The 12,832-nt window shown below is 38.0% G+C and overlaps 1 protein-coding gene across 2 annotated transcripts in view; it reads right to left on the bottom strand.

The window, feature by feature from the left end:
* Positions 1–12,832, bottom strand: part of LOC139948196 (epidermal growth factor-like protein 7) — a 98,281-nt gene that overhangs the window by 17,444 nt on the left and 68,005 nt on the right. The window contains exons 3-5 of one of the 2 annotated variants that reach the window (XM_071946263.1): positions 4,723–4,854; positions 2,622–2,740; positions 2,113–2,208 (exon numbers count right to left, since the gene is read on the bottom strand). In XM_071946263.1, the coding sequence (XP_071802364.1) occupies positions 2,113–2,208; positions 2,622–2,740; positions 4,723–4,854 (347 nt within the window). Of the gene's footprint in view, positions 1–2,112; positions 2,209–2,621; positions 2,741–4,722; positions 4,855–12,832 lie in introns of those variants that run through there. The other variant, XR_011787421.1, reaches the window with a different exon arrangement.

Below are 12,832 nucleotides of genomic sequence, written 5' to 3' on the forward strand. Positions count from 1 at the left end.
GGACCAGTCCTAAGTTAGGATGAGTTACTGGTCCTAACTTAGGACTGGTCCTATCTCTTAGCATTGCCTAGGACTAGTCCTAAGTTAGGACTACCTTTGTGAAATCCACCCCTGGAATTACATAGAGGCCCTGGAGGCCCTAGCCTCTCTTGCCCTGCTCTTGGCCTTCGTTCCATAGACTTTAATATTTTTTTCAATGGAAGTGCCCTTTGCAAAATGAAAATCGCCTTAATAGCCCCCTTTAAAAGATTAAATTCAAGGCCTGTTCTCAGAACTAAAAGTTATCAGACATGTCAAAGTATGTGAGAAACTTTGTTCGCTCATTTTATTGTACAGAAGACGTATGCTTAGATATAAAATAGGAGCAGCTTTTCCGAAGGTTCTGCTTTGCAACTGTGTACAAACTAAGCAAGTTTATCTGCTAAGCAAAGTTTAGCCATGACACCTAAGATAAACACCAAGTACAAACATTCAGAGGTCCTCATTAATTCAGAAAGCCTCCGAAAAACTTCCAATATTTTGGGCCAGAATTACCCCCGTTTTGACAGAACCTGTGGAGAGCCCTGCTTGCAGCCGATTTCACATAATGCTAGGATCAATCCTGTTTTGAGTTAGAACAGTAACCCATCCTAACTCAGGATGAGTTCAATGCGTCCTAACATCTTCGGATAGGAAATTTAACTCATCCTCATCCTCATACTAACGTCTTCGGATAGGAAATTTAACTCATCCTCATCCTCATACTCAAGTCCTAAGATTAATCTTAAGTTAGGAAGAGTTTGGTGAAATCGACAGCTGGTCCTTTAAAGGGGAAAGCGCTTCAAATACTTGATTCTCACCAGCATGTGTTACACAGAGGCTACAGAGGCAGAGTGCCCATTCAAAAGTTTTCAATAGACTTTTGAATGAAAGTGCCCTACGCAAAATGAAAAAACCTTGGCCCTACCAAAGATGAAATTCCAGGCCTGTTTTCAGAACTAAAAATTATAAGACGATTCAAAGTCTGTGAGGAACTTTTTTAGTTAATTTTTTTTTGTACAGATGTATGCTCAGTTTAAAACAGGAACAGCTTTGCAACTGTACAAACTAAGTTTATCTGCTAAGCAAAGTTTAGCTATGACACCTAAGATAATCACAAAGTCAAAACATTCAGAGGACCTCATTTCAATTCAACTTGCCCCAGAAAAGCGCCCAATATTTTGGGCCAGAAAACCTCCATTTTGACAAAACTTTGCCTGCAGCCGTTTTCACAAAACGCTAGGATTAATCCTATCTAGGTTTAGAACAGTAGGGTTCAATGCATCCTAACGTCTTAGGATACGGAACTGAACTCGTCTTAAGTCCCAAGATTAATCCTAAGTTAGAAAGAGTTTGGTGAAATCGTCGGCAGGTCCTTTAATAGCCGAGTACACTCAGGTTTTGCAAGCTTCTTGTGCACTTTGAGATAAAATGTGATCACAACAGCGATCTGGGCTAAGTGCAGACAGACATACTTGGGAGGCATGACCGGGGAAAAACAAAGTCAAGGAAAACAAGAAATCGGTGAAGGGAGGGTTGGGGAGAGGAAATGTTTTGGAATGTTTAGTCTTTCAGTGGCCTGGATCTGGATGGCTTAATTGCATTAAGAAATAATGAATCGTTCAATCATTCTAGATTTATTCACAAATATTGAAATTCAATCGCAAATAACTGTAAAGCTATCAAGTTACTGTTGTACCCGTTGCTTAAATACAGGATTCGTACTGCCTCTAGCTACGGGCAATCTCGGTGGTCTAGTGGTTAAAGACATCTGCTCTTGAATGGCAAAGGTCGTGGGTTCGAATCACACCCCAGTAATATGCCTATGGCAAATTTTTGGAAAGCACTCAGTAAACAGTGCTTTTTATTTACAAGATTGTTCTCAGAATATCTTTTAGGATAGCACCTATAGCCAGCCTGTTAGTTCACTAGTCCATCAGCTTTTTCAATAGTCTATTTGTTACAATAAATATGGCTTTTCAGCACTGAACTAGCCAGCGGGACTAGTCAATTAGAAAAGTCCTGAAGTGTTTGAACTGGTGTTTCAGCAGCTGAACAGTGTGGAACGGTGAATGCAGCTTTTTAATAACTCACCTTTTTGGCAATATTGACCACTGTAACCACTTGGGCAGGCGCATGACTCTGGTGCTACACAACGTCCATTGTTACGGCATTCTATAGTGCAGACGGCTGTAAATAACAACAACAACAACAACAACAACAAAAACAACAGTAAATAACAATGACAACAATATTATAAAGAGACGTTCCAGTATTCCTTTTCACAATGGAGCATATACTTAAGAGAAATGTTTAGTTTTCATCAACTTTTCAAAAAGTTTAAATTTTCAGCTAACTCCTTGACAGTAGAAGAGTTTTATATTGATGTGATTAATTTCTCAGCTTTACAAAATTGAATTTAAAAAATTAATATTTGTTTTTTAATGCTTACTGTAATTGAACAATATTAAAATTAAGAAGAACAATCATTAAAAATGCAATGCAGTAATTGTACCATCTAAAGATAACATAAAAAATTAATGTGTGTTGAGCTCACACAGATTGGTTTGGGTAGGGGTGTGGTTCGGGGGTGGGGCACTTACGTTCATTGCAAGACGTTGCTTGTTGGTTATGTTGCCTCCACCCTGGGCAGCATGTGTAGGTGGGGCCTGCATTTTCTTGAACCACATTTCTTGTTCGGTAAGCCATGCGGTAAAGAGTTCTGAAAAACAGAAGCAAAAATATTCAAGATGTATGTATTCCCAAAAAGCTGTATGCCTTCCAATGGAATATGTAAATTGCTGTTTCAATCGGTTGAACACAGGACAAAATTTAACATTATGACTACCAGAATAAGGTCACCAGCTAAAATACCATTCACCTGTACCATTTGTGACTGGAGTCCTGCTTGTTTAATGTGTATCTAGTTGAGAAGAAATGTAAGCAATAGTTTCTGTAGTCTTGGTGCAAGACATTTCTCGTTTTCCTTTCACGCACACCGCGGCCAATTCACCGACAGCGCCCGCACCGACTAAGCTTGGGCGATATCACGATATTATCGCGATATTAATTTGGACACGATTTCGATATCGGATGGATTTGGTTTTAATCGAAATATCGATATATCGCGATATATCGATATATCGATTAAATATCGCGATGTATTTGCTAGCTGATACCCCATAGATTTGGAGTAAAACCAGAAGAATATGTCATTAGAACACCTCTCTTATACTAGGACTGTCTCTTCTACAACTTTCACTTGGAGTTTTAAGACTGATGATGTCAAATTTCATTAATCGCGATTATATCGAATATCGCGATGTCGGCGATATATCGTAAATAAAATAAATCGATATCGCCCAAGCTTAGCACCGACTCACCTGACTTAGTCCACACAACGCCCTGCTGTTGGTGAATTGGCCGCGGTATGCAGGAAAGGAAAACCAGAAACGTCTTGCACCAAGACTATAGTTTCTGCTAAAGCAGCTTGATGATATTGGGCCTAGGGTCCAATGGGTTTGTATCCAGGGATATGCCAAAATAATAATAATAATAACAACTTTCGATTTATATAGCGCCTAATAATTAACACTTAATTCTCTAAGCGCTTTACAAAGAAGTACACTATACAATCTACAACAACATAAACATAAGGGGACAAATAACACCACTACATGCATAACGACACAACAATACAAGAATGGTTAACTGTTGTAAGAAAAGGTGTGTCTTTAAGGCACTCTTGAAATCATCAAGGGAAAAATACTTCTTTTTCAAGTTCTCGAGGCTTATTTTTTGAAAAGTTAGTCATGTGGATCTGGTGTACCATCACCCTTCAAAACACAATGCTTGCCCAATTAGGACAGGTCTGACATTTTAAATAGAATCATTTCTCACTACGATTGCTAACTTCACATAATCAAACAGTTACTGAACTTCCCCATAAAGGTCAAATGTCTCGAGTTCAATACCACAGTTGCAGTGAGCCAGACAAGATTGAGATATGGGCCACTTCTTAAAATATACCGACCCAGACTAAGTCTTGTGTCTTTGCTTATTAAGGATAATATAGACTAAAACTAAATGGCATGGTGAAGAGAGAAAAACTGTTATCTGTTTACAAAAATCTCAGTAAAAAAAGCCAGGCTTTGATATACACCCACGACCAGTAGTAAGGACTTGTCTGTTATATAAGAAAAAGCTTGTATTTGAAACTGGGAACACAGGTCACAATTTAATTTCAAAAGATGATAGCATTTTTTAGATAACGCAAAAAAAAAAAATCCAGAGCGGTCATGCAGGAAGAATAATCCGTAACTGGAATATTACACAATCTGTGTCAGATTGAATTTGTTTGGAATTATCTTTTCTTAAACCTCATTCCTTAGAAGGGATAGTTTCTCAAAATGTTATACATTATCAAAAGCTGCAACTAATGCTTCTTACCAAGTAAGTTTTTTGTTATCGTAATTCATTTTTGGAGTAATTACCAAGAGTATATCCTGCCTTTAAGTGTATTTGCATGATATTTGTTCCTTGGAAAAAAACAAGTAGGAACATTGTTGATTGAGTACAAGAGCTGACCTGTAGTTATTAATAGAAATGTCAGGCTATTTAATTACAATTTTCTTATTTTACCAAGGGAAAAGAAAAAAAATCGCAAACCAGATGAAAGTAGGAAGAATATTATGCCTGTCTTACGAGTATTTGGTGCAGAGGTAACCCTGAGGCTGGCATCTTGTGAAGAATGGTTTGAAGTACGGCTGGCAATATGACTCCATCCTGACACCACTAGTCGCATCGTTGGATGAACTCGAGCTACAAACATGACGTCTGTATATTAAGAAAACAAATTTACAAAAACAACCAATTATCTTTCAAGAAAAATACATGCTGTAAGAGTTATTTCATTCCTAGAGTTGAACAATCAATTTGTGAAAGAAAATGTCATCAACTTCCATCAGTCACTATGTGGACATTTCTTTGTTTTGAACATTTAAAAACATCCTATTCCTCAACACTGTAAAAAAATAATGTGTGGACGTGTGCAAGTCCACAAAGTGTTTGAAGTCCCTGTTCTTAAGTTTATAATCAGTGAACTTTAAATTCAAATTTAATATAATAAGGTTTATGAAATCATTATAACCAATCCCACACTTAAAACTTAAAACTTCTTTTTACAATTTGCAAAGAAAAAATAATTATTGATGTAAATGCAGTCAACCTTGACCCAACTTGATGCTGCCCCCCAAAAAGTTTATTTGACCATGATGAGATTGAAGTGTTGTACATCACTTCAAAAATGTAGTTTTATTTGTTAATCACTTGCTACATATTTGATTGCATGGATACCACACTTTGGGACCAACCAAGGTTTGTTGATTGGATACATGATGTGTTACCATGGGAACGGATAAAACTCAAGTATCCCAAACTGTTTAGCTTGTGAATAAACACCAATTAATGTTTGAATGTTCATGTTTTTTGGAGTTAATGCATATTTGCATTGGGATAGTGCACTATAGTGGATAGAGGTAAAATGAATTTATAAACATTAATTATGAAGCTTATCTTGACATATTTATCTTACAAAGGAATGCTGTTTATCTTAAGGCCATTGAAGCTGATGGGGGTCAAAAGGGCATTCTCTGTGTTTCCTAAATTGATAAGTGGCCTAGCAGATATTCAATTGAGAAACCATAGCAGAAGACAGTGGGACTTGTCCGATTTTGACTTTTCTTGCGAAAAGCTAAAATCATTGGCATACAATCCCGGCCAAAATGCTTAAGCCACCCATTCAGTGTTACATAAAACCATTCCCTGTACACTTCCCACTGACATTGACAATAATTATTCTCTCCCAAGTCCCGGTGCCCCCCGCTCATTGTTGACTATTACACAGAAAACCGTGCAATCAGAACCAACATTGAAGTGGGGCAGGGGGCCAAACGAGATATGGCCTGGCCGGGATTGTAAGCCTGCAGTCCAGAGTTACTTCCGAGCCCAGGGGTGGATTTCACAAAGAGTTAGGACTAGTCTTATCTCGAGTTAGGACCAGTTCCTCGTCCTAACTTAGGACTATCCATGCAATTTGTATATCTCCTAGGACTAGTCCTAAGTTAGGACTAGTCCTAACTCCTTGTGAAATCGACCCCAGAGTAATAATAGACAAATTTGTCCATTCCAGAACACAGTCACACCGAGTGTAAAATGTAAATAAGGAGCACAAACATTTGCCAGGATTTTCTTATAGACGTCTTGTGTTTGGACAAGATTTACCAAAAAAACCTACTACATCGAGGAGCATGTGATGATGCACTTTGCTTCAAGCAACCCTGAAACCTCAGCAAACTTGAAGCCAACTACATTCCTGGTACTAAAACTACATGAACCATCAAACTTAACACTCCACATAAATGAAAACTGACTGTTAAAAACTTGATAACATTTCCGAAGTTAACCCCCTCCCTTACAATGTCAAAACTCTGATTGATATAACCTCAGATTCAACCTCAAATAAAAACCACAAAGCAAACGGATGATTATATTTGGTGACAACCCCTAACTGGGAGGTTTAATCCCCTCAGATGGTCGTGGTTATCTTGGTATGAGACCTGGGGAAGAAGGGTTTGGCAGGCAGATCTTGGTAGGCATCCAAAGCTTTTAAAAATGAGCTCCATGAAGGTCTGTGTCATCTACTCATTTGCCAATGAGTCCGTATGAAAATGAAAAACCCATTATACAAGTTGCTAATGTTAAAATGGGACGAGTGAAATGACAAGCTCACTGGTACTCCGTGATAGTGAAAAAGCTCAGGGCATTTCCTGCTGGACATACAGGGAGACAGACACACAAGTAATTTTATGAACTTATTTTGTAGAGGTCAGTCACAGAGGCTTTAAATAGGAATACTGATCATATCAGAGTGAAAAATCTGACATGACTATGGAACCTCCACATAGATAGGCCTGTTTCTTGCTCTATGGATAGGCCTACCTCATATTCTAATAAGACAAAAAGAGCAGTTTTGCAAATGTAAGATAGATCTTAACACTGGACATTTTTATGGTAGTATGTTAGTCGCAAACAATTTTACAAAACCTTGTATATCTTAAAACATGAAAAAATATTCCAACTTGTAAATATTTATTATTTGAAGACCCACTTCCCTTGCAGAGAAACCTATGAACTACCATGACTGATGAGTTGTGTGACCTTCAAGACACTTCATTGTCTCACTTGTAGATAATCAGGGTAGACAAGACAAAGTTTGCTCAACCAACCATGCTAAACAGCTTCCTTCTTACATAAATATCACCCAGTGCTGATAACAATAACTGAATTTAGCCATTAGGAAAAGGGACTCTTTCCACAATGATATTATACCCTGCTTTAAAATGAAAGATAAACAACATGCCCTCCGAGAAACAAATTCTAAGCAGTGTTGATTGCAAACTGGAACCAGTTGACCCTTTAAGGAAAAATAACACTCCATTGTCGCATTTCTCATTATCCAGCTAACTGAAGTAAGGAAAACACTTTTTTTTCCGAAAAGAAACAAAAGCAAAACTGTTTTGACTTCTTGTTGGTATAAATATACATCAAACAAACAAGTCTTTACACCAACCCACCCCAGAAAAAAAAATAGCATAGACCGCTTGAAAAACCTTTGCAAGCTACAGAAGCAAGGAAAACACTTTTTCAGGAAAGAAACAAAAACAAAACTGTTTTGACTCCTTGATTGAACACATCAGGAACTGCAACCTCCTCCAAAATACATCCACAAACAACAAACAAGCCTTTACATCCTCCCAACCAGTCTGAAAAGCACCGACCGCTTAAAAAATAATAATAGGAAAACACTTTTTCAGAAACCAGAATTATTTTGACTCGTGGTTGGTACCATCAGGAACTGCAACCTCCTTAAAAATACATCCACAAACAAGCCTTTACACCCCCCCCCCAAGAAAAAGCCCCACACAAATCCGGACAAACATCGACAGCTTAAAACATCCGTCTAAGCTACAGAAGGAAAAGAAACAAACGCAAACTATTTTGACTCCATGTTGGCACTCATCAGCAACTGCAACCTCCTTAATATACATCCACAAACACCAAACAACCATTGACACCAAACAGCCCCCCCAAAAAAAAAAAAATTTAAAAAAAAACAGAAAAAAAAATAAAAAATAAAACAAAAACAAAAACACCACCAACCCCTTGAAAAAACCTGAGCAATCAAAGGACCACCATAAAGTCCCTTGCTTTTCACTTGTCATTCCAAGCTGACAAGCCCATCATTTTTGTTGAAGTGGACAACATGCAGCTTCAAAAACAAAACTCTCTGACAGGAAATGTTACTGAGAATTCCAAAAAATTCTACCTCAAAAAAAGTCACGACCTAGTTTTTAATCTGGGTTAAGATTTTGCTATTGGTACCAAAACACGAGGTAAGAGCTCATTTGGACTGAAGAATTGACGGAAATGGTGGCTTGTGTGATACAAAAGAGATTACAATTGCTGATGGATTGACCATAGGACCAACCCTGAAACAAGATATATAGGAATTATAAAGGTGAAAAGGATACCATGTTAAATAAAATGATCGATATGTTTGTATGGGATTTGTGACTTGTAAAGTAATTTGTGCATTTTAGGCAAGGTGTTTGCAATTATCACTACAAGAATATGACTTTTTGTCCTTTTATTGACCGTGGCGTAGAAGAACTAGGTAACTATTTTTTTTATTTATTATGGATAACAGTAGAATTGACGAATTGGATAGGTTGTAGACGATGCAAACCTTTGAAAGAAAAATGAAAAAAAAAAAAAAAAAAACATGAGGCGAAAATGTATAAAAGGTAGACTATTGTAGTTATATTTTCTGAGAAAGCAACACTGACTAAAAACAATAATTGTGTTGTTACATTACAAAAAAAAGGGTGGGGAACGAAGATCTGTGACTCTATACCACCACATTATTAATAGCTGACTTTAACAATATCTCATCAAACGTGGGTGAAAAACACTTTACGATCTGGTGCAAAAACATTTTACGATCGTTATGCATGACGTGCGGGTTGTTGACACCGAAATTGTTTTTTAATGGACATAAACCAAAGAGCTACTTCCGCGGTAGGTAAAAAAAAAAAAAAAAAAAAAACTGCGTCCGGAAACTGGGCAACCTGCAATACGTTGTGGCGCTCAACGTGAATTATTAAAACCATTTTAACGGAAATCTATAAAACGGGTGTTAAACGGTCGTAAACTAATGCAAAGAAGAGCCGCGAAATGTAAACTGTGTACACAAGAAAATGTGTGACTGACACACGACAGCATTCAGCTGTCCTCATTACTCAGAAAACACCGCTCGTCTGACGGAAGTTTTGAATACTTCGGTCACTTTGAAATAAACAAACTAGTGTTGCTCGGAAGATGTGTGTACTTTTGTAGAAACATTTATTTGAAGCGAAGACCCTATTTAATGACAGACGCTTTTTACTATTTAAAACTGAAACGACTTTCTACGTGATCAAACTGAAGGTAAGCTCAAACCTATTCCAATTCTCAGGCGATACCTTTTGAGTTCGACAAGTTCCAAGATTTCGAAAGGGTAAATTCATTGCACCTATAAATTTCCAAGGCAAACAATCTTAACATCGATCGTGTTGTTATAATTAATGACAAAACTTATGCCATCTTTTGAATTGATGTAAACAATTATCTTTGTCCTGATTCTCATTATAGACCAATTTCTCATACCTTTTGAGGTCAACATCGCATGTTCAACCCTCTCAAACTTTCTGCGAGGACAACCGAATTTACAACCACGTGTCCAGGCAACAGAAAGCTCCGCAAAACATGTTGCAAAAATGTCAAGAGTAAAAATTTGAAGACTTGAAACAACCCACAAAGCCCTTGACAAGTTGTCCCCACCCCTTAAAAAAAGGTTTCCTGCTGCACGCACAGCATCCTCTAAAACAAATACCGCGCGGTATGGTGTAACCATGTTTACGTCCAACAGTTTAACTGTCAGAATGGCGCGTAAATTATTAAGAAAACAACATGGGCCGTGCGGAATGTCCGACACCGACTCTCTTTCTGATGAGCTGCGTCACTGTGTGTTTGCTACCGGGTGAGCGCACCGACCGACACCCTGTATTGGCCAAATAGTGGATGTCATAATTCATTTAGTGATGATGGAAAGTGATGTGGTGATAATAGGGTCTTTGCTGTCCTTGATAGGTTAATGCGTACCTCCTTCCACTTCTGATTGGATGTACACTGACCTGCAAATTGAAACTTGTCCGGCTCGCTTTTTTTAAGTCAAAATTGTCAATGTCGTAGCGCTTTTCAATGGAGATATTTTCGTCTAACTCATCGCTTAAAAAAAGACATCCTTAAAAAAAATCAGAAAAATTGTTTTTTTTTCGTCCGCCTCTTCGTGGACACTCAGTGAAACTTGTATCCACGTCGGCACAACTTCAGTACGGACTTTATATGAACATGTTTTAAAATCTAGTGTCATACAAATTGAGCGGGATTTTGTAATCATTTGAAATTCTATTGAGACACGTGTTTACAATGTCAACATGATATTTAAAATAATGACGTTTAATCGTGAGGTTTTCAAGATTTGTCTACTCTAATCGAACAAATGGCAAAACTTGGTGGAATCTTACAATTTTCCTGAATTCCCGACAACGAAACTATTGCTTTAATAAAGTCAACAGGGGATTCTTGTAAGACTCAGAAAGCCGACCAAACTCAAAATAAATCGTAATCAAGTAATCCTCAAATAGTGGAATCCACGTGTCGACACAGAAACACGGTTCCCTTCTGAGGTTCGGCCTATTGAAGGGGGAAGAACTAATACCCCTAAGTACAGATTGTCTGAAACAGATGTTGAAGTTGCCCCCGAAGAGAAACTTAACACGTCCCTCCGACCCGCGGGACTTCGGGCCTTCATCAGCTGATAACCTTGCCCGTGAAACTGAGCGATTCGACGGCCTAAACCCATATGGTAGATTCATCATTCTTAAAACCCCTATTCACTTCCCAACAATACCAATCATTGAAAGTAAATTATTTCTTGTCTGGAGGTCTGTGATTCCTGTATGAAAGGTTGACATGGTGCGGTCGGTGTTTTGTTTGAAGTAACGTTGCTTTATTGTCAATTTTTAGGGATATCAAAGTCATATTAAATGGTTGTCCCCTGGTGGTACGATGGCAATCGGTCGTTAACCACTAAAATTGGTTTTCAATCAATACGGCACTTCTGTCGATCAGATCCGATCAAACGTCGGTTTCTGACAGGCCTGTATGCTTCGTTTTTGAAAAGACAAGGGCACCAAGGCATTTTCTTTTTGGTACAAGGGCTTACTATTACGAAATTCTAATTTCCAACTGGAATATTTCAAGGGCACCAGGGCAATGAACAGGGGGCACGGAGGCTATTTCCGTCGTTGCTTCCGTGAAGTATCACCATGGGTTTTCTCTTTTGCTGATGGAATTTTGTCCGGCAAATTTGGCGAGAAGACCAATTCAACCGAAGCAAATTACCTATTAAACCCATCCAGACAAAACGTTTTTCACTGACGGCTAGTCTGGAGTCCCTTAACATACTTGGGTTATTTGCTTGTTTACCCATTAGTCACCTGATTAACGCCTTGGTATAAGTTAAATTGGATGCAGAGACACTAGGGGCACTAGGAGTCACCCCGGCGGGCCATTCACCAAGAGAGGTTCCTTTGTAAGCCGTGATTGAATGCTTGAAACCCGAACATTCCTGGTTTTCTTCACAATTATAGGAACACGAATACTGAATTGTGATCTGAATTCGTTCATGACATCTGTTGACGTGTCTGAGATTCGAGGTGCTAACATTCTCAGCTAGAACATACCAATTTGTGTGTCTACAAACGACCTCTCTTGTAGTCAATATTTACCTTCTCGCAACCAATTTGTTAGGGCACCTCTTGTTATACACTTTCCTCTAAACGTCTGATGGTCTCAGGAATGTATTCTAACGGGTAAACAAACAAGACTGACTTCTTCGATGACACACTTTTGGCCCAACATGATGCACAAACCCCCATTGAGTTTCGAAAGCCATAATGGAAAATGCCAAACCCACGTCGGTTCCTATTTTCATTGGAGAGAACGATGGAATGCTTTCCTAGAAAATTGTACAGAGAAGCAAATATTCTGCATAGTTTCTTGTGATTATTCCCAATACAAAAAAATCAGCATGATTTTTCAAATCGTCATCGATCTTTCCCGTTATCAGTTGATATGCTCTTGTGTGTGTTTATATACGAAGACAAAATATCAACAGCAAACAAAGAATTGGAAAGCGATTGATAAACAAATTGTCAACACAAAACTAAGAACTGGAAAGTGAGTGATAAACAACATAGAACTGGTAAGTGATTGATAGACAAATTATCAACACAAAACTAAGAACTGGAAAGCGAATGGTTAACAAATTATCAACACAAAACTAAGAACTGGTAAGCAATTGATAAACAAATTATCAACAAGAAACTCAGAACTTGAAAGCGATTGATAAACAAAAATAAATCCCAAGGTGTCTTAAATCATCAACATACCTATGGAAGGCCCATCTCTTATTAGAGAGGCATTTGAAAGTTTCTTAAACACTAACAGTCGCCTTGGGGAGTGTAAGGTTTTGAACAACTCCCATATTTTCAAGAAGTTCCATCCATATGGTAACTATAAAATGTACTGATGTTTGGAGAAACTGGAATCACTGAATAGGTTTGGTTTGTGTGTTTATCATTTTGCAAGT

The sequence above is a fragment of the Asterias amurensis genome, chromosome 15 (genome assembly GCF_032118995.1).
Source record: "Asterias amurensis chromosome 15, ASM3211899v1".
NCBI classification, from domain to species: domain Eukaryota; kingdom Metazoa; phylum Echinodermata; class Asteroidea; order Forcipulatida; family Asteriidae; genus Asterias; species Asterias amurensis.